Source organism: Balaenoptera musculus, chromosome 13 (assembly GCF_009873245.2).
Source record: "Balaenoptera musculus isolate JJ_BM4_2016_0621 chromosome 13, mBalMus1.pri.v3, whole genome shotgun sequence".
NCBI lineage: Eukaryota > Metazoa > Chordata > Mammalia > Artiodactyla > Balaenopteridae > Balaenoptera > Balaenoptera musculus.
The window spans coordinates 51228850-51251564 of record NC_045797.1 but is presented as its reverse complement, the minus strand read 5'-3'; the positions used below and the strand labels follow the sequence as shown (position 1 = coordinate 51251564).

Sequence of the window (22715 nt, the reverse complement as noted above, 5' to 3'; positions counted from 1 at the left end):
TAATCAATTGTCTAGCACAAAATAGCTCTTCCTTTCCCTACTGATTTGTCATACCATCTTTATCAAATATAAAAATTTTACATATTCTAGAGTCTGTTTTTGAGCTCTGTTCAGTTGTCTCAACTCCTCTTTCATATGCTCGCTGTATCTTTTCCCCCTCAAGTTTCTAGTTACAAATAAATAATCATAGTCCATCAAAACACCCCAGAATAACTTCATATTTTCTCATTCTTTCTTTTTTTATATTTTGGCATCCTACTGATTAGTTACTTATCTAAAAGAGTTCATTTTTATCAAATACATGTACATGTATTTGAAAATTTTTAGAAAACAGGAAAGCATTTTCACCTTTTTTAAAGGAAAGAAACTAGGACTACTTTTCTTTCTTGCTGTTCATACAGTGATATATTGAATACCTTTGATGATTTAAATAATTAATTAATTCAACAAACACTATGTGCAAGCCATTTTCCTAGGCACTAGGTATACAGGACAAAAACAGACAAAAATCCCCACCTTCGTGAAGCTTACATTCTGGTGGGGGAGACAGATAAAAACAGGATACGTAAATTTTTAAATGTAATGTATCAGACAGTGATGAGTGCTATGGAGAAAAATAAACCAAGAAAGAGGGACAGGAAATTCTGAACAGGTGACTAGAGATGACCTCAATAAGAAGGTCAGGGGCTTTCCTGGTGGCGCAGTGGTTGAGAGTCTGCCTGCCAATGCAGGGGACACGGGTTCGAGCCCTGGTCTGGGAAGATCCCACATGCCACAGAGCGACTAGGCCCTTGAGCCACAATTACTGAGCCTGCGCGTCTGGAGCCTGTGCTCCACAACAAGAGAGGCCGCGATAATGAGAGGCCCGCGCACCGCGATGAAGAGTGGCCCCCACTTGCCGCAACTGGAGAAAGCCCTCGCGCAGAAACAAAGACCCAATACAGCCATAAATAAATAAATAAATAAATAAATAAAAATTAAAAAAAAAAAAAAATAAGAAGGTCATATGACTCAAGACCTAAAGAAAGTAAAGGAGTCTTTACTTTTCTTCTATAACTTGACACAAATGGGTTACTTATTGAAATCCCCAGTGTATCTTTAGATATATTTTAAGTATATCTTTTTTTAAAATTTATTTATTTTTGGCTGTGTTGGGTCTTCGTTGCTGCACACAGGCTTCTCATTTCAGTGGCTTCTCTTGTTGCGGAGCAAGGGCTCTAGGTGCATGGGCTTCGGTAGTTGTGGCTCATGGGCTCTACAGCGCAGGCTCAGTAGTTGTGGCACATGGGCTTAGTTGTTCCACGGCATGTGGGATCTTCCCGGACCAGGGCTTGAACCCGTGTCCCCCTGCATTGGCAGGCGGATTCTTAACCACTGCACCACCAGGGAAGCTCTTAAGTATATCTTAAATCAACTACATTAATCACTCATTGCTTTTCTACTACGATGAGTGAAATGTTAATCTTGATATATCAAAAAGGAATCATGGCATATTTTAAACATCAAATTCATCATGAGTTAATTGTCTACCAACATACTTACAGGAGTGAAGCAGCCTGTTGGAAACCTTTGAACTGTAGAACGAAATACAAAGCTCCTATATTAAAAAAACAAAAAAAGATATGATCTTCTAAATCTATTTTTTTTTTAATGTGAGGCTCTTTAACATATTCCCTGACTCTCATTAAATATTTAAAAATGCTAATCTGGGGACTTCCCTGGTGGCGAAGTGGATAGGACTCCGTCCTCCCAGTGCAGGGGGCCCGGGTTCAATCCCTGGTCAGGGAACTAGATCCCACATGCATGCCACAACTAAGAGTTCGCATGCCACAACAAGGAGCCCACGTGTTACAACTAAGGAGCCCACCAGTCACAACTAAGGAGCCCACCTGCCTCAACTAAGGAGCCCATGTGCTGCAACTGAGGAGCCGGTGAGCCGCAACTAAGACCCAGCGCAACAAAATAAATAAATAATAAATATTTTTTAAAAATGTTAATCTAATATGATGGGCATAAATGAGGTTTAAAAGTCATTAGTGTTGGGACTTCCCTGGTGGTGCAGTGGTTAAGAATCCATCTGCCAGTGCAGGGGACACAGGTTAGATCCCTGGTCCTGGAATATCACACATGCCGCGGAGCAACTAAGCCTGAGCGCCACAACTATTGAAGCCCGCGTGCCCTAGAGCCCACGCACCACAACTACTGAGCCCACGTGCTGCCACTACTGAAGCCCATGCGCCTAGAGCCCGGGCTCCACAAGAGAAGCCACCACAATGAGAAGCCCGTGCACAGCAACAAAGACCCAATGCAGCCAAAAAAAAAAAAGTCATTAGTGTTGGTGGTTAAGTATGTAAATAGAAAGGCATGAGTGAAATTAGTAAAAGCAATTTAATAAGTATATAATTACCTGGAAGCATGCTTGGGAACTGGTGCAGGAAGTAGCTCGTATTGTCCTGGCGAAAGCTGAACTGACTACACAGAATGGACAAGGACACCAATAATAGATTAATACAGGTCTCAAACTCACTTTATTATCTATCATTCATAATCCTTTACTTTATTACCATACAACATTACATAATTTATTTTCTATTTTAAGAGTGGAAAAGGTACACTTTCAAAGGTAGAGCTTCAAAACACTCAACAGATATTCACTTTTCATGGTGAATATTATGACAGTATGCCTACAGTGGTATGGAGAAAAATGCTGTACAATTAATCATATTTTAAATGTGCTAGATTCAACAAATCCAATTGACCACCAGTTAGTGAGCCTGCTCTGTTGGTAAAGAACTGTGCTAGGTATGGTGGGGAATACAGGAGTGTTCTCATAATACATAAACAATGCTTATATAAAACACTATAATCGACACTAAAAGAAAGATTGGAGATGTCGGGGATAGGGAGAGATTAACCCAACTGGGTGACCAAGAGCTAACATCACATACTCAATGGTGAAAAGCTAAAAGCATTTCCTCTAAGGTCAGGAACAGGACAAGGGTGCCTATGTCTCCATTCCTATTCAACATAGTACTGGAAGTCCTAGCCAGAGTAATTAGGCAAGAAAAAGAAATAAAAGGCAACCAAATTGGAAAGGAAGAAGTAAAACTGTCCCTGTTTGCAGATGACATAATCTTATATATAAAAAACTCTGAAGACTCCACCAAAAAACTGTTTGAACTAATAAGCAAATTCAGTAAAGTTGCAGGATACAAAAACAACATACAAAAATCAGTTGAAAAAAAAATCAGTTGAGTTTCTATACACTAACAATGAAGTTTCTGAAAAAGAAATTAAGAAAACAATCTCATTTACAATAGCACCAAAACATAAAATACTTAGGAATAAATTTAACTAAGGAGATGGAAGATCTGTACACTGAAAACTATAAGACACTGATGAAAGAAACTGAAGAAGACACAAATAAATGGAAAGATATCCCATGTTTATGGATTAGAAGAATTAATATTGTTAAAATATCCATATTATCCAAAGCAATCTACAGGTTCAGTGTAATTTCTATCAAAATCCCAGTAGCATTTTTTCAAAGATATAGAAGAAACGATCCTAAATTCAGTATGGAACCACAAACGGCCCCACCAGATAGTCAAAGCAATCTTGAGAAAGAAGAACAAAGCTGGAGGGATCACACTTCCTGATTTCAAACTATATTACAGAGCTACAGTAATCAAAACAGTATGATACCAGAATAAAAACAGACACATAGACTAATGGAAGAAAATAGAGAGCCCAGAAATAAATCCACACAGAAACAGTCAACTAATCTTTGACAAGGGCACCAAGAATACACAATAGGGAAAGGATAGTCCCTTCAATAAATGGTATTGGGGAGACTGGATATCCACATGCAAAAGAACAAAACTAAACCCTATCTTATGCACAAATACTAACTCAAAATGATTGAATACTTAAACATAACATATGAAATGATGAAACACCTAAAAGAAAACATACAGAAAAATCTCCTTGACATTGGTCTTGGCAATGATTTTTTTAGATATGACACCAAAAGTACAGGCAACAAAAGCAAAAATAAACAAGTGGGACTACATCAAAGTATAGCCAAGGAAACAATCAATAAAATGCAAAGGCAACCTAAGGAATGGGAGAAAATATTTGCAAACCATATATCTGATAAGGTGTTCATATCTAAAATATATAAGGAACTCATACAACTCAATAGCAAAAAGACAAGTAATCAAATTTAAAAACAGGCAAAAGATCTGAATAGACACTTTGCCATAGAAGACAGACAAATGACCAACAAGTACATGGAAAGGTGCTCAACATCACTAATCATCAGGGAAATGAAAATCAAAACCACAATGAGATATCACCTCACACCAGTTAGAATGGCTATTATCAAAAAGACAAGAAATAACTAGTGTTGGTGAGGATGTGGAGAAAAGGGAACCCTTGTGCACTTTGGTGGGAATATAAAATTGTATAGTCATTATGGAAAACAGTATGGAGGCTCCTCAAAAAATAAAAACAGAACTACCATATGATCTAGCAATCCCACTTCTGGGTATATATCTGAAGGAAACAAAATCAATATTTGGAAGAGGTACCTGCAGTCCCATGTTCACTGCAGCATTATTCACAATAACCGAGCTATGGAAATAACCTAGGTGCCCATCCATGGGTGAATGGATAATGAAAATGTGATATATATTCCCTTAATGCATATACTATATTGGAATGTTGTTCAGCCATAAAAAAGAAGGCGAGCCTACCACTTGCAACAACATGGATGAACCTGGAGAATATTATGCCAAGTTGAATAAGCCAGAGAAAGACAAATACCGTTTTGTAACACTTATATGTGCAATCTAAAAGGGCTGTACTCATAGAAACAGAGAGTAAAATGGTGGTTCCCAGATTGGTAGGTGGGGGAAATGGGGAGATGTTGGTCAAAAGGTACAAACTTTTAAGATGAATAAGTTCTGGAGATAAAATGTAGAGCATGGTGACTATAGTTAATAATATTGTATTGTATACTTGAAAACTGCTAAGAGAGAAGATCTTACGTGCTTTGTGGTTTTGTTTTTTTGTTTTTCTTTTAATTATTTGGCTGTGTCTCATGGCATGTGGGATCTTAGTTCTGCAACCAGGGATCGAACCCACACAGTAGAAGTGTGGAGTCTTAACCACTGGACTGCCAGGGAAGTCCCCATTCTTATGTGCTCTTATCACACACACACACACACACACAATGGTAACCGTGTGAGGTGATGGATGTGCTAATTAACTTGATTGTGGTAATCATTTCACAATATGTGTGTGTGTGTGTATATATATAAAACAAATCATCATGTTGTACACCTTAAATATATTCGATTTTATTTGTCAATTACACCTCAATAAAGCTGGGGGGAAATAAATAAATAAATCCAACTGGGGGATCTAAAGATGGTAAAGACAGTGAGATTTGAGTGGGGTTTTAAGGAAGGTAACACTTCCTTGAGGGAGGCAAGAGAGGGATTCTAAGAAGGAGGAACACCATAGAATCCTTCCATTTTGGGAAGGATTCTCCCCAGGATTCGGTAATATAACTCCTCCCTGCCAGCTCCTTGAACATAGGAAGTTCTGGAGGTCCAGTCAGTCTTCCCCTGGCTTCTCATTCTCTTTCCTTCCCTCCCTCCCTTCCTTCACACATCCCACTCTCTGTGCTTACCAGTTCCTGACACTCCCTTATTTCCCTTACCTCAGGGCTAATATCCACAGACCCAAGGATAGTGGACCCACCCAGGTAGTTTGCAATGTTTCACAACGGGCAGAGAGACAGTCTCTTCTACGGTGGATTTTTCAGTCCGTTAGAAATCCTAACAGGATACACATAAGATGAATGTAGCCAAAAGACTGTCAGGTACAATATTTTTAGGTACTACTGGTGGAAATTTCATCCAGTGTGTCTTCTTCTCTGAGAAATTGTCTCTTGCTTCACATGGAAGTATCAGTGACTCACCACCCAGACATCTTTATGGTCTGAGAAATAGACAACATTGGACTTTCTCCAAAATATGCCTGCCTAATGGTACCAATGATGTTGTTTTTACCAGCACCCTGTAATTTTCATCAGCTCCAGAAACTATGTGAGTCCCAGTCCCTGAGATGTCTTCTGTATCCGTCTTTCAGATTCACTTTCATTTACCATTCTCTTCACAAATTTACTCGTGACAATCATTGCTCTGCCTTGCAGTTGCTCTATGAGAGTTCATCCTCAAATAATATCTGCTAAATGAGCCAACTTTGAGCACCATTTTATTTTCATTTTAATTGCATGATGAATTGTTCCATCTTATGTATGCTTTGCTCTTCATTATTCTAACACTTAAGTCTTCGGATCCCTGAAGTATTACCTGCCAGCCCCCTCCTAGGCACAAAGTTTCTCTCTGTTGATACCTTGCTCAATGAAAAACCATCCTGTTGAAAATTCATTCCTTCAGCCATTATTTTACCATGGAGCACTTTGCAAATAAACATGTCTTCAGAGATACTTGATCACAGCTATGAACACAGCTAACAAAAACCAATGAAATGGTTAGATTTTTTCAACCATCATCTCCCAATCAGCTGTTCAAGGATGTCTTTTGAACACATTGAAATGGATCCTTGGATTCATTCTCTGAGTTAATAGGGGTGCCTTTCCATCCTGCCTACCTCCTTTTAACCTAAAACAGATATTGGGAGGTGGAGGGGGCAGAATCACCACATTTGTTTCTTTTCACATAAGTTTCATCTTCTAAGACAATGCTAAAGCTAACCTAGACAGAAGTTTGAAGAAATTTTAAATTTTGTTTAATTGTGCTTTTCATTGAAATGTCTCCAGCCTAGGAAGTGAATAAGTTTTAAAATGGAAAATGAAAAGAAATAAGAGCAAAAATATTAGTTGGAAAAATTTTTGATTTCTACAAATGAACATGATTGAAAAGACTATTACTTGCACACTGAAAACAAGTCAAATCTATAGAAAGAAAAAAAAAATTAAAGGTAAGTCTCTTTGCCCCCTACCTAACCTCTGCTTCCTAAATGGAAACCACTGTTAATGACTGCTTAAGTATCACCCAAGAAAACAATATGCATTTAACATCGTATATAGAATTGTTTTTATTTTTACAAATGGGATTATGCTATAAATATTGGTCTGTTCCTTGAGTTTTTTCATTTAATAATATATCTTGGAGATGCTTCCATATCAACACAGATAGATATACCTTATTATTTTTAATGGTAGCACAGCATTGTATGGATGTACCATTATATAACTAGCCCTCTAGTTAGATAAATTTATGAACAATGCTGCAGTATTTTATATAAATACCTCAGTGTACTTTAATAAGACTATTTGTAGGAACTACTGAGCTCGTGTGCCTCAACGAGAGAGCCTGTGTGCCGCAAACTATAGAGCCCAGGTGTGCCTGGAGCCGGTGCGCCACAACTAGAGAGAGAGAAAAAAAAACCCACACCACAACTAGAGAGAAGACTGCACACCACAACTAGAGAAGCTCGCACGTAGCAGCGAAGGATCCCACATGCTGCAACTAAGACCTGACACACCCAAAAAAATAAAGAAATTAAATAAATAAAATAAATATATTTTTTAAAAAGACCATTTTTAGGGTAAATTCCTGACAGTGGAATGGTCCCTATGTGCATTTAAAATATGAACAAGAATTGACAAACCATCCTCCAAAATACTTGCAACAATTTGTATGCATACAGAATATCTCTTTCTGTACTCCCTTTGCCAATATAATGGGTATCATCCAACTTAAATTGTTGATCATTCGACAGGCAAAAAATTGTGTCTACCTGCTTTTGTTCTTTTGTAATTATTTAATAATTAGTGGAAGCCAAGCATCACTTTATGTTTTTTAGCAACTGGTATATCTCTTTGTGAATTGCTAGCTCGTATATCTGTTCATTTTTATTTGCATTTCTCTGATCATTAGCAATGTTGAGCACCTTTTCATGTGCCTGCTGGCCATCTGTATGTCTTCTTTGGAAAAATGTCTATTCAGGTCTTCTACTATTTTTAATTGTCTTGGTTTTGGGTTTTTTTTTTTTTTATTGAGTTGTGTGAACTGTTTATTTATTTTGTATATTAACACCTTCCTTATTGGTCATATCATTTGTAAATATTTTCTCCCATTTAGTAGGTTGTCTTTTCATTTTGTTGATGGTTTCCTTTGCTGTGCAAAAGCTTTTAAATTTAATTAGGTCCCATTTGTTTATTTTTGCTTTAGTTTCCTTTGCCTGAAGAGACATATCCAAAAAAATATTGCAGCAATTTATGTCAGAGAGTGTTCTGCCTATGTTTTGTTCTAGAAGCTTTATAGTTTCTGGTCTTACATTTAGGTCTTTAATCCACTGAGTTTATTTTTGTATATGATGTGGGAAAATGTTCTAATTTCATTCTTTCACATGTAGCTGCCCAGTTTTCCTAGCAGCACTTACTGACAAGACAGTCTTTTCCCCATTGTATATTCTTCCCTCCTTTGTCGTAGCTTAACTGACCGTAAGTGCGTGGGTTTGCTTCTGGGCTCTCTATTCTGTTCCATTAATCTATGTGTCTGTTTTTGTGCCAGTACCATGCTGTTTTGATCACTATAGCTTTGTAGTATAGTCTGAAGTCAGGGAGAGTCATAATTCCGGCTTTGTTCTTTTATCTCAAGATTGCTTTGGCTATTCAGGGTCTTCTGTGGTTCCATATAAATTTTAGGATTATTTGTTCTAGTTATATGAAAAATGTCATGGGTATTTTCATAGGGATTACATTAAATCTGTAGATTTCTTTGGGAAGTATGGACGTTTTAACCATACTAACTCTTCCAAGCCATGAACGTGAAATATCTTTCCATCTCTTTGTATCACTTTCAATTTCCTTCATCAGTATTTTATAGTTTTCAGAGTATAGGCCTTTCACCTCCTTGGTTAAGTTTATTCCTGAGTATTTTATGCTTTTTGCTGTGATTTTAATTGAGATTGTCTTCTTGCTTTCTCTTTCTGACAGTTCATTATTAGAGTATAGAAAAGCAACAGATTTCTGTATATTAATCTTGTGCCCTGCAACTTCACCAAATTCATTTATTAGTTCTAATAGTTTTTTTTTTTGGTGTCTTTGCTCATTTTTAAACCAGAATGTCCATTTCAATTGCGTTATAAGAGAGCATGACTCATTTTTACCCTTTGATGCAAGAGTGTTGAAGCCATGCAGTTAGTGGTCAGTGTTTCTTGAAACTCCCTTGCAGCTTCACTCCCTGATAGCACTCTACTCTTCTGCATTGGCTGACCTTGGCCAGTACTGACTCATTGCCTACAGACTGGGGCAGAGTCACCATCTTCTCCTTGCCCCCTTCATTGTAGGGAAACTCTGGCACAGACTTATTTAACTTTGGGTTGCTCTGAAACTCCCCTACCATGTTGATTTCAAGCTTAGGCTTTAAATTTTCCCATTTAAATCACTGGATCCAGGTTTCCAGTTGAAAACATAAACAGTGCATTTTTTTTTTTTTTTTTTTTTTTTTTTTTTTTTTTAAATTTATTTATCAGTAATAGTGGCTCACGGGCTTAGTTGCTCCGTGGCATGTGGGATCTTCCCAGACCAGGGCCCGAACCCGTGTCTCCTGCATTGGCAGGCGGATTCTCAACCACTGCGCCACCAGGGAAGCCCAACAGTGCATTTTAAATGGTCCTGGACTGATACTCTGCAAGGTGGAGTGGCACTGGGGCACAATTTTTTTGTGGGGCATTTTGGCAATGCATCTCAAAAGACTTAGACATCTACATGCCCTTTCCTCAACAACTCCACTCTCTGACTAAAAGCAGGAAATGACTGAATATGCAGTATTAGTATTAGGTTATGTCCTTACAGTAGAATACTATGCAGCTATTTAAAATGATGTAGAGAATACATGATGGTGTGGAAAAGATTCACAATATACTTCCAAGGGAAAAAAAGAGTTCTGCTTTCTGCTAATGGCAGCCTAGGTTATTTGGATGATGAAACTACCCACTGCAGACAACTACTAGAAATGAGAGTTGAAATATTAATAATAGACAAGAGCTTTTAAAAAGATATGAAATTGATGACAATAAGGAATATAAACCCCCCCAAACCAAGAGATAGCAAGAAACCAGACAGGCAAATGGCCCAGTTTTGCTCAGAGGATGTATGCTGGTCCAGACTAAACTCAGCAGAGGAACAGAGCTGGGTTTGAGTGAACTTCAGAGCCCTAGAAGGATCCAGAGGCCAAAGCCTGGACCATCAATGTTGTTGATTTAATGGAAGTCCTACCAACAGGAATTGGAGGCCCTAAAAGGGGACTTCCTGAAAGCAAACCTACCACCTCACCCTAATGCCAGGGACTGCAAAAAGAGTTGTCCTGGTGCTAAGGAGAATTGGGAGAGGGGGAAGAAACACATCCTTGAGAGACTGTAACCGTGGGCTGGTTCCTTTCATGGATTCAGTCCAAATGCCCATCACTAGAGTGATCCAAGATTACATAAGCAGTGTATTTCAAGTGGCACCAAACTGGTAGCTCCCTTAAGTATTAGCAGAACCAAAAGCAAACCTCCTCTGAAGGAAAAAGGCTTTCATCTTAGGGAATTCATGAAAACAACCTTTCAGTGGGAACGAGCAACACACAGTCAAAGATAATCACACATCCAAGGAACCAAAATGAGTAAGGCCGAGTCAGATTTCAGAAATGTAAGCAATCATTAATTCATTCATGCATTCAACAAATATTAACCATCAGACACTGTTCTAGAGGCAAAGATGTAACAGTGAACAAAGCGGATAAGTATTCATGTCCTCATGAAGCTTCACTCTCACGGAAGGAGGCGGACAACAAATAATAAATGCAAAGTGCAAATAAATTATATAGTATCCTGAGGGCTCTAGGTGCTATGGAAACAATGAAAGAGCAGGGTAGGAAGGTCAGGAGTGTCAGGTGGCCAATTTAAATGAGGCTCATTGAGAAGGTGACACTTGAACAAAGACTTGAAGGAGAGGTGGTAAGCCATGCAGATATCTGGGATAAGAGCATATGAAGGAAGATCCAGTGCAAAGACCCTGAGGTCAGAGTGGGAGTAGCAAATTCAAGAAGCAGCCAGGATGAGGTCAGTGGGGCAGGATGAGAGTGAGGGGAGACACAAGAGGTGAGGTCACAAATGAAGCCTATCCACCATCAACCTGTTGGCCCTGAAAACAGCCACTCAGAGATCACACCGACTATCACAAAGCCTGAACCCAGAGGTTCTCAATCAGGAGTGTTTTTTTGGTTTTTGGTTGCCCACTTCCTCAGGGGACATTTGGGCAATGTCTGGAGACAGTTTCAGTTGTTACAACTTGGAGGGGGGATTGCTAATTGGCATCTAATTATCCTGAAATGCTGCTAAACATCCTACAAAGCACAGAACCGCCCCCTACCACAAAGAATTATCCTGACCCAAGAGTCAATAGTGCCAAGGGTGAGAAACCCTAAATTTGACATAAAATGGAGAAGTCAAAAAGGCAGTTGGAGGACTTCCCTGGTGGTCCAGTGGTTAAGAATCCGCCTTCCAATGCAGGGGATGTGGGTTCGATCCCTGGTCGGGGAACAAGATCCCACATGCTGCCGGGCAACTAAGCCCACACACCGCAACTACAGAGCCCACGTGCTCTGGAGACCGCGAGCCGCAACTAAGACCCAACGTAGCCCAAAATAAAATAAATAAACAAATAAATAAATATTAAAAAAAAAAAAAAAAAGGCAGTTGGATATACAAGTCTGGAGTTCAACAGAGAAGGCTGGGCAGGAGATATACATTCGGAAATCACAAACAAATAACTGGTGTTCAAAGCCTTGAGACTGAATCAGATCAGCAGGGAGTGAGTGTAGATGGGGAAGAGGTGTTGTGTGCCTGGCGCTCCAACAGGAAGAGGGCAGGGAAGAGGGGCTGAACCGGCCAAAAGGCTGAGAAGAGGAAAACAGGAATGAGGATTGAGGAGGAGGTGTCAGGGGTTTGGAAAGAGGGGAGATGTGAGAGAGAGCTACCCAGGAGAATGGGAGAGTAAACAGACTAGGGAAGTCCATTCTGGGCCCACAGGAAGTGAAGAATTTAAAATGAGACTAGTCATTTGGCTACAAAGATGCAGGTTCAAAGTTCGAAGAGAGATTTGACCAGGGTTGTGGCTTTGCCAAACAAGTAAGATGAGCCATCAGGGGCCAGGGAATTGAGGGCGTGTGCAGGGAGTAACTCTAATGATTAACTTAAGCTTTGAAAGGAAGGAAAGCACTGAAAGTTGAGAGGCAGTGAAAGGTGGTAGTATAAGCAGATAGGGTAGGGAGTCCCCAGAGAAAGAGAACCAGGCATGGCTTTCCTGACATAAGAGAAGCCATTTTTGGCCTAAGCCATTTTGTGATCTAAGCCTGGCCTCGGGTAATTAATGATCTTAAGGGAAGTGAGGAAATGCAGGAACAGAGGAAAAGCAGTCAAGGAACAATAGGTCAGCGATAAAACAGAGTCCCAGTTCCTCCTCAAGGGATATATGTAACAATTTGATACGCATCTTTGAGTTCTGCAGGAACTAAGGCCTCCACCCAGGTGGGGGATAGAAGGATGATGCTGATCCTCCTGACTTCAATCAACCAAAGCTTGGACTCTGTCGACCTTTGCCCTGATCCTACGCTGAATCCTCCTCTGCTCAAGTCCCCTCATGAATATGCATGTACCTTTAGCTTTAGACTTCCCCAATTTTGCTGTTGGGGAGACACTGCTTTGGGAAAGATACCTGTTTTCTCCTAACTCGCTGCAAGTAATAAATCCTTCCTCCTCCCACTCTTTGGCTTAGTTGTATCTTTTGGTTCGACACCCACAAGGAGGCAAACTCATTTTTCAGGCAACAGTGGGATCAATGGATTGTAGACTGGGTGGGAACAGAAGAATTGTTGAGATTGGGATACTAGAGTGGGTAAGGCAGAAGACCACAGGAGACTGATCAGAGTGGGATGCATGCAACTGAAATTAAGGAGGGTTGAAATGAATGGTCTTGAAAAAAATTTAAGGAGTGAGGGCGGAAGTGCAGGAGAGTTCAAGAAACTGAGAAGCCAGATTGTTGGAAAATCATCATCTATGTGTGTACTGAAATTATGACAGGAGTAGTGGAAAGAGTGACAGGGTGCAAAGGGAGCTAAAATCATCCAGAAATAAGGTGCAGTAACACAGGGGTTACTGGGATGACTGCAACAGTGGGAAAAAGCAGGTCATAAAATTATATAATGGAGAGAAAAGGTCCCACTTCTGTACATATATTCTAAAATAAAAACATTACTTCTCTAATAAGAAAAAAAGTACTGTAAAATTTGTAGGTCTATATCAAATACTCTTTGGAAAGAGCCAGATATAGATGAGTATACACACATACACATTCAAATGTGAACATAAATATATCTATGCACATATGATTCTTTGATATAGATTCTCCTCTTGAGTTACATGCTTCAGAATAAAGGTGTTAAAAATAGTAAAAACTTTCTTACAAATGAAGAACAGCACTAACAAAGTATAATGTGAATATTCCATTAAAAATTATGACACTTGAGAATGCTGTTCTATCTTAATAAATAACAATAATGTATACTGTATCTACCTCGAATTCCAATTATTATTTTACTGAGTTCTGCTATTAAAAAAACAGAATTATGAATTTTTTTCTCCTACTTCACTTCATACAAACACTTTAATGCAAGCAGGATCATATGCCTAGATTCAAAAGACAGAACTATAAAGTTTCTAGAAGAAAGCATAGGAGAATATGTGTACAGCCTTAGAGTAGGCAGGGATTTCTTTTTTTTTTAATTAATTTTTATTGGAGTATAGTTGCTTTACCAGAATTATGAATTTTATTGGTGACTAAACAGGGTTACATCTGAATAGCTCTCCTCTCGTGAATATATTATTATATGCCTTTGAAACAGAAAATTAGGAAAACATTTAATTCTTCCAGTTTCTGGAGCTCAAGCCTTTGTGGGAGGTAGGGAGAGAGAGGAGAAAGAAAGGAAAGAAACAGGAAAAGTGTGTTTTCAGAAGGTTTTTATCCATCCCTCTGGGTAAGCCACACTCTTTTGGTCTTTTAAAGCTTTAAATTTTGCCTAATACCAACCATCTATGTTTTCTCCTTTCAGCAGTGGGCCTGGGCCTACCCTTAGAAACCTCTAAAAGCCAGAAGAGAGGAAGCAGAAGAGAAGTAAATGGTGAGGGAGGCTAACGAAGAATGATTTTGTATTGGAGGTAGCCAGAACGATTTCACATGTTGCCTGGTTACCTGATACCAAGTCATAAAAGTCTAATTTAGTGTTTGTATTCATCCACTGAACCAAACGGGATAAGATTTATCCCATGAACATTTATCATCCTGTCCTGTTTCAAAGCTATAATTTGCAAAGCTGCAGGAAGGGTTCACAGTTGGATACGACATGTGCTCGTCCTGCTGAAGATTTCTTGTCCACCCTACTAACCACACCCCTTCCATTTAATTCAACCTCCTGTGGCAATGCATCTTCTCAGGTTATCACCATATTATTCTGATAAGGTGGTGAAGACTGATACTATTATTAGCTCCTTTATAAATGGGAGATATTAAGGCCCAAAGTCCCAAATAACAAAGTCCAAGTCCCAACTCTGGCCCTCGGGCAGGCCCCAGACAGTGCTCTGCCCCTCCCGTGAAACGCCTCCCTCAGATTCCACCCCCTGAAACACTGCCCCTCATTCAAGGCCAGAGGCGCAAGGTAGACTGGAAAAAGCATCAAACTGGGGCTCAGAAGCCCTCCGTTAAAAGTACTGCCTCCCCTCTTTATTAGCTATGTGCCTCAGAACCAGTTACTTTGTCTCTATTCACCTCAGTTTTCTCATCTGTAAAATGGGGATTAACATCCGTTTTGCCTATCTCAGAATGCCTGTGACGAACTACTAGGAGAATATATGTGGAAACTCACAGCAAACTGTTAAGAACCACACGAATGTCATATGTTATCCAAGGTCCAGTTTGAGTCCTACTCAATCCAGGGAGCCTTCCAGACTTTCAATCCCACCCCCTGGCATTTCCTCTTACACTATTTATCTCAGCACTTGATCTATGGGCTCTTGTGTTGTTATTTAAATATTTCCAAGTCAGGAACATCTTCCCTCAGAAGAGCCTAGCCCAGGGCTATAAGCAAGCAGTTCTCTGAATTCTCAATGTGATGCATGAACTGGTGGAGCTGAGAGTTCACCCTGACCCTCCTGGTACCAGGGTGCTCATTTCTACAAGAAATTCTTGCAAAAGCTTCCCTATGGTGTATAGTTAAACTCACGCTCTAATAAGAGGACTACTGACTGAAAGGCAAAGTTTTCTCTTTAAAAGAAGAGGGCACACCATGTCAACTGCTTGAAGAGACCAGAAGCATGGCCCCATCACAGATAAGACCCCAAGTCAGGGGAATCCTGCCAACAGTTCCCAGCGAGGGAAAAAAAATTTCCCCATGTACTCACTTTAGGTTGAGGAGGTCTCACAGGGATACACCTTGCTGGATATATTTGCAAATGAGAAAGCCCTTTGTTTGATTTCTGGACGAAATAAGGCATTCTACAGGTTTTCAGTTTCTCCTGGGGAAGATACACTCTAAGTATAGAGAATATTTTCCTCGGGGCCTCTTGGTAGCTTTCCCATACAAAGGCAGCTGCTATTAGTGCTTTACCTGATCTCTGTAAACCAGCGTGCTGGGGTTTGACCGTGGTTTGTCCTTAAACGAGTAGGTGGCCACTTGCTTCTTTAACAAGTCCAAGAAGTCAGGAGGCATGTACTGGGGAAGGTCATTTAGTACCAGATCGTTTCTTTGCAGAAGAGGTGGTTTTTTCCTTCCTTCATTTTTAAAACTGTATGTTGCTATCACTGGATTTAATAGAGATTCTTCAATAAAAGTTTTCAAGTGGTAAGTGCCAGGATTAGGAGTGTTCTGTGGAGAATTGACATCATTTTTAAAGACAGTGTGTAAACTGGTTAACATCTCTTGAAGCATCATTCTTGCAAAGGTCACTCCTAAGTAGCATTTCTCTTTGTTCTACAGTTTAATAAGATTCTATCAAATAGAGTAAACACTCCCCCCAGAACAATATTTCAAGACAATCATGATGATTTCCTTTCTGAGACAATTGCTAAATTATAGCAAATGGGTTATGGCCATAGTTGAAGTTTTAACTTTTTAAAAAGTAGCTTCAGAGATACTTAAACTTGAGATTCAATTTGACTGTAAATGTCAGGCCTCTCATGAGACCCCCTCAGGATAAGCTTTGTGACTAAACAGAAGTTATCCTACTTCTGCTTAGTAGATACCACGTGTTTCTTTCTAGTCCTCAAGTGGGAAGCTAAAGGATAATAACACGAGACTGAGGATGAACTGGCAGAATACATGGCCTAATTAGTCCCATAAGAGGTTTGGTACTTTCAAATCACAACCACAGTATGGCTGAATGGCCAGACCTGACAGTTTAGTTGCTGCTGCTTTTGTGGCCATCTTCCCACTGAGCACTGAGCTAAGTTCTACCATTAAAATTAGTTCAATTCCAAGGAGGTTTTGGCTCCTGAGCCCCTCTGTTATAGAAAGGTGTGAACAGAAAATATTTCTGCCATATAGAAACAATGTATCTTGAGAGGCAGATCTTCCAGTCATCTTTCTTTCGTATATTATGGTCTTGTTTTCATACATTGACCATGTTAACAAAAGTTATCATAGACTCTTACTTTTTATCTAAGTAAGATAAAAACCAAAATCAAACACATTTCCAGAATGCATGCTTTTTCTTCCTTGTGTAATCTCACCAAGGTCATAAACTAGGTTGACTTTATCAAGAGATCCTGTAAAACACCTGGATTCCTAGAGTTGTTTTACTTCCAAGTTTTTACAGCATTCAAAATTTAAAGTTAGTTTCTCAGTCATATGCTGATACTAAAATTATAAATATGAAATAGGCCCATGTAGATTTGAACAACCATTGTTTTCTTAAAATTAAGTATTAGTGACTTAATCAGGTTAGACTGATTATAATACCAATAAGAATGAGAATACTTTGACTAGGAAAGGATGAAAATATACATACTGTTAATGCTATTCTCCACCATCCTTCTCTTTCAAAAGATGCCTTCCGGCTTGGTTTCTATTAATAAACATAAAATGTGCGTATTCATTTTAGAAGTGATCCCTGGAAGTTAAATATCACTTATAAAACATGTACTTGAAGAAATGGATACCAGTACCAAACTGGTCAGCCTGAATTAAAATAAAAGCTACATAATGATAAATTTTGCCTGTAATATTTCCTTAAATTACTATTTTATGACCTTAAGTGCTTTTTAAACATCTAAATTCCCTTTGGGTAAATTAGAGTAATAAACATCCCCATCTCACAGAGATGTCATGAGAATAATTAGAGGTGACAAAATTTGGTGCTCTTAGGAAAAGAGTTGTATAAACCCAAAATTGTGTTAGTATAATTGTTATTAAGATTTATGGCTCAGGGAGCTCAAGGTAAAAATGTATAGTCATCAAATTAATGGGATATTGGGATACAAATTCCTGGCGATATGGCAAATGTTGAACACTGCCATTTCCTGGATTTACATATGCTATGACTTGGGCTTGAACTCCAGCTCAGCCATTGGCTAGGAGCACTAGGCAAGTTAACCCTCATGAACCTCAGCTTCCTCTTAGGAATACAAAAAAAGGCACCAGGCCTGGCATGAAAATAAGGCATTGTAAAACCTGTACCCACAACCAGGGCTCAATAAGTGGCAGCTTTTATTTTTAACATCTCATCTGTCAAGTTATGAAGCTGATTATTTTGATAGTCTTCAGTTTCCAAGCACGCTCTTGTCTTCCATAGTAAGTACTTTACACCCACTTATTATCCCATATTTGTTTCAGCTTCACTGTCAACAGAACACGGTTGTTTAGTTTTTTCCTTTTGTGCTATTTCCAGTAGGTAAAATCATTAAAATATTGAGTTCTACTTTCATTTAGAATACTTTTGTTATTACTATGAAATACAGGTTATCTCAAGCAACAAGGCATTAAAAATAATAAACAATCTAATCAGTCAACGGAGATAATTAATTATTCCTGTCTAGCAACTTATATCCACTTACAAGTACCCTTGGGCTTTAGTTTTACTATGAAATATAGGCATTTCTCTAAAAAAGCATTGTTTCATACGCACTGCTAAGTCTGAATTTCTTCCTATACATTCCCTTTATTAGATTTATGTTGAATCTTCTCTGTTGCACATTTATAGTCACAGAAATCAAACTTCTTCAGGTAGGTCGAGACAGGCCTCCACCTCTACCTAGGACCACGGAAATGAGGTGGGAAGAAGGGAGAAGTAAACATGATACATCTAAAGGAAGGTAATTGGCGGCTGCTGTTCTGTTTTGCCCAAAACAGGTGATCTCAACTTCACCTATCTCCCACTTCCAATTCACTTCAGGGGTGAATCATTTTACACAAGACGGGCTAGACATCCCTTGCCCAAATTTATTTAAAAACTAAACAAAGATACTTTCAAATATTTTATAAATACTAAAGTAGGAAGCAGGGCAAAAACGTGTCCAATAGACTAAGGAAGGAAAAACGCATTCTCTCGGCAGACAGAGGGGAAAGTGAAAGAAATCTAATTACCCTATTAAAACAGTTGTCCAGTGCAATTAGCAGTAGGTAAGAGGGGGAAAAAACAACACAGAAAACAAAGGGCGAATGGGAAGGATAGGGGAGAGCGAGGGAAGAGGAGAGCAAACGAAGTGGCATTCAAATACCGATCGGGAAGAAAGGACGGCAGGTGCAGACGTGAAGGTAGGGAGAAGCGGAGGGGCGCCAGAGCCCGGGATTAGAGAGAGGTGGGACTTGGGGCGGAGCTCGGCGAGGGAAACGTTGTTGTGGAGGTGGGAGGGCAGGGAAAGAAGGCGGTACCGAGGCCGCCCCGCCTCGCTTCTTCCCTTACTGCGGCGGAGGCGATGGCCATGATTGGCTGGTCCATTGCTGCCGCCTCGCTCCCTAGGCCGAGGCTGGCGTCTGGTTGCCAGGAGGCGCCTCAGTCCGCCGGCTCCTGAGCGTGCGCAGGGCACCCGCCAGGTTCGTCTCCCGATGTGGGGGAAGGGAGGCGGGCACACGCTTGGAGGGCCCGCAGCAAGCCTCACGCAGAGGAAATGGGTCGAGACTGTCAGGCACATGCGTGGTAAGGAAACCTAGAGAGCGCGGGAGTCGCCAAGAGAGCCCTCGGCAAGTATCTGCGCCAAGGGAGACCTGCAAAGGCTAAAGCGCCCCAGGATCTCCATCAGCCCTTTCCCAAATCACCTCATGCTTGATACGCATACTTAAGATTTAAGGCAAAAATCAACCTCAGCACCCACTTTATTCATTTTTTGAATTTTTTTTATACAGCAGGTTATTATCTATTTTATACATATTAGTGTATACATGTCAATCCCAATCTCCCAATTCATCCCACCACCACCTCCACCCCTCCACCACTTTCCCCCCTTGGATAGCACCCACTTCCTAAGATTGTTTCTAAACTCCTCCAGATGGAAGTTCTGGGGGTGTCACTTTTGAAAAGTGGAGTGAGTACTAAACACAACAAGCTGTAAAACCACGGATTACCCTTTACCATCCGTATGGACCCTCTTCATTTTCAACCTCTTGGCTGTAGCTTCTCAACCTATAAACATTACCATCTTTAAAAACAAACGTCCCCTTAAGCTTAACAGTTCCATTTTATGGAGTATCTGCTGTGTTCCAGATATTTCACATATATTTAATCCTCAAAACGACCCTGTGAAGTAGGTATTAATTCCATTTATGAACAAGGAAACAAGCTTCCTTGGACAGTTTAGCACAGCTTACTCTGCATCACACAGAAGTGGCAGAGCCAGGGTTCAAATCCAGGAGTCACTCCAGTGCCCCATTGTCCACTACACCACGGAGTTTCTACTTCCGTTCACAAACTTTCAAGAGTAATGTGGATTCAATTCTTTCCTCACCCCCACCCCCATACTTTCCTAAAACCATCTTAATCTGACATGTGCAGGCAACTTTCAGTTAAACTTGCATTTAGTAACTAAGCCAGCCAGTTATCTAGTTGCCAAATCCAATGGGGATTTTTCAGGCTCTTAGCAAACTTGACCTCTATTTGTCATCACTGCATTGATTATTCCTCTCCCTGGCTGCATTTGCTGATTTATTGTGCCTCTTTGTCTATAAGGAGGTGATAATATATTGGTACATGGGGTGATTAGCTTGAGTGAAATGTCTGGAACCACATCTGGCACAATGCATTCAAAACATATAATCACTGCCTTTAGGACAAAAGCAAAATTTACAAATTTACAATCCAGTCTCACCTCATTAGAACCTCATGATTTGATGTATACTTGCAAATCCCAAACATGCCATCTTCACACTTCTATTGTCTCTTCTACTGTCTCATATGCTAGCCCTTTTGCTTGAAATGCTATTCTCTTCTTCGATGGCCTGGCAAACCTCAAGGGTCAGCTCCTCTAAGTCCTCCTAGGCCTAATCCCTCATACCCCAAAAGACCCTGTTCCTCTCTTTACTGCAGGACTCATTGTGACAAATCATGTCTCCCCTAATTTTAAACATATCCAGAACACAGGTTTTTGTCTTAATTCTCAGCCCTTTGAACACAGGAAGAATTGAATATTTGTTAAGTTTTCCTTTTATAAATAAAACCAGAGGATGGACTACAGAAGTGGTTTTCAAAAACTAATGTGCATACAGATACCAGGAAATAATGTTAAAATAAAGATTCTGATTGAGATTCTAGGGCAGGGCCTAACCTTCCGCATCTCTAACAAGCTCTCACAGGTGACTCTGTGGGTGACTTTTTGAGTAGCAAGACACAGGAGGACGCCATTAAATTTCTCTTGAAATACTGGGATTCTGAATTCATTTAACACAGCCTTAAAAATAGCAGGAAAAACGGGGAGGGGAGGAGCCAGGCACCAGGTTTGAAATCAAAAACTGAAATAGTAAGACCAAGAGACAAGTAAAAAACAAAACTTTCACAAAACTGATACAGCCAGTCCGTCACTGTGCCTCATTTCATTTTTTTATTTTGGCTCAGCCTGTAAAACTGGCTCAGCAGACTAGGGACTGGTACCCTAGAGACTGAATATGATGAAAGGTACAGAGAAGTCCAGAAACCCATGCAAGGTGTGAAATATAAGGAAACACCTAGATGAGAAAATAGTTTTGGGTATCGCAAAAATAGAAACAGCATGGGTAAATGATTTCAAGGACTTTACCAATAAAACAGACTAAATATGTAGAATAAACAAAGTGTCCCCTTAAGAAAACACTGTCTTGCATAATATCACTGAGAAAAGTTTAAGATTTATTTTCAGGTTATCATTACAGCAGTTTTAAAGGGAGGAACCATTTCTCTTTGCAAATACGAGACTACGCTTCTTAGAGATCAACAGTGCCTCTGCTACACATCAGATTTTTAATAAAAATTCTAGGTAAAATACTTCATATTCTACATATTCCAGGATCACTTTTAACTGCAACAGTGATAGTTTAGGTTAGAATCATCTGAAAGCAAACATGCTACAGACAGTATTTGGAAAAAGAATCATCAATTACCATGATGCTGCTAATATAAAACAGGTAATACGGGTACGATGTGAAGATAAGGTTTTAAAATTATAGTCCTGATTTGAGTAAGATTATGTAATGCTTACTGTGTGATTTTCATGAAGATTACAAGAATATAAAATCAGTAACATGACACACGAAAGTACCCCAAAAACGTGTTTTTCCCTTCCACCTTGTTATCAACTTTACTTCAAACTATTGGAACTGGAAAAGCACCAATATTAACTTTGCCCAATTCCCTCATTTTACAAGGATCATAACTGATTTAACAGCATAGATTGAACACTTAATGCAAATACCAGGAACTATGCTAAGTGCTTTACCTAACATTATTATAAAAACAAAGTTAGAAACCAGCTGGGTAAACTACACCCATTCTACAGGTAAGATAACCGAGGCTCAGGTAATACTGACCTCTTCAAAGTTATACAGAGCAATGATCTGAATACTGTTGCAATAAAACTCCGAAGCCCATGTTTAATATTCAAGATTATTGTGCCTCAACAGCTAGACACATGAATCTTCTCCCACCTTTGACTAAACTCTTACATCCAATGAAGCTCTTCCTAATTAGTACTGCCTGCCTAACATGTAATAATACCCTGTTAGGATGATCAATTCCTGTTAACTTCCTTCATCCTACCTAAAACATACTTAATTCTTTTCCTTCACTGACCATCAAGTTCTCCGTTTTCCTGTAGAACTAATAATAGTGATATTAAAATAGTCAAAGATGCACAGTAAACAAATTGCGCCCCTGGGAAATTAAAAACCTTGTGGCTGTAATAATCAAGTAACTATTATACTTAAATGTTTTAATCTTGGCTCTGCTTTGCTATGCAATCTTTCCTTAAGTATTTAAAAGGTAGTTAGAAAAACAGAAACCCTGATAACCACCTTTTGAGTAGTTTATAGAGAAAGCAATAGTTTAGAAGCAAGCAAATACTAAAACAAGGTTTAGTTACTGTCAATCCACTACTAAAGATACCTTATTTGTAAAGT

At 39.4% G+C, this 22715-nt stretch overlaps 1 protein-coding gene across 1 annotated transcript in view; it reads right to left on the bottom strand.

Annotated features, from left to right (window-relative positions):
* The window catches only part of STPG4 (sperm-tail PG-rich repeat containing 4), a 39897-nt gene extending 20838 nt beyond the window's left edge, over positions 1-19059 (bottom strand). The window contains 6 exon segments of the mRNA XM_036872568.1: positions 1543-1597; positions 2408-2472; positions 15747-16004; positions 17146-17202; positions 18262-18281; positions 19008-19059. Coding sequence (XP_036728463.1) covers positions 1543-1597; positions 2408-2472; positions 15747-16004; positions 17146-17202; positions 18262-18281; positions 19008-19059 — 507 coding nt within the window.
* Positions 19060-22715: the final 3656 nt, after the last annotated feature.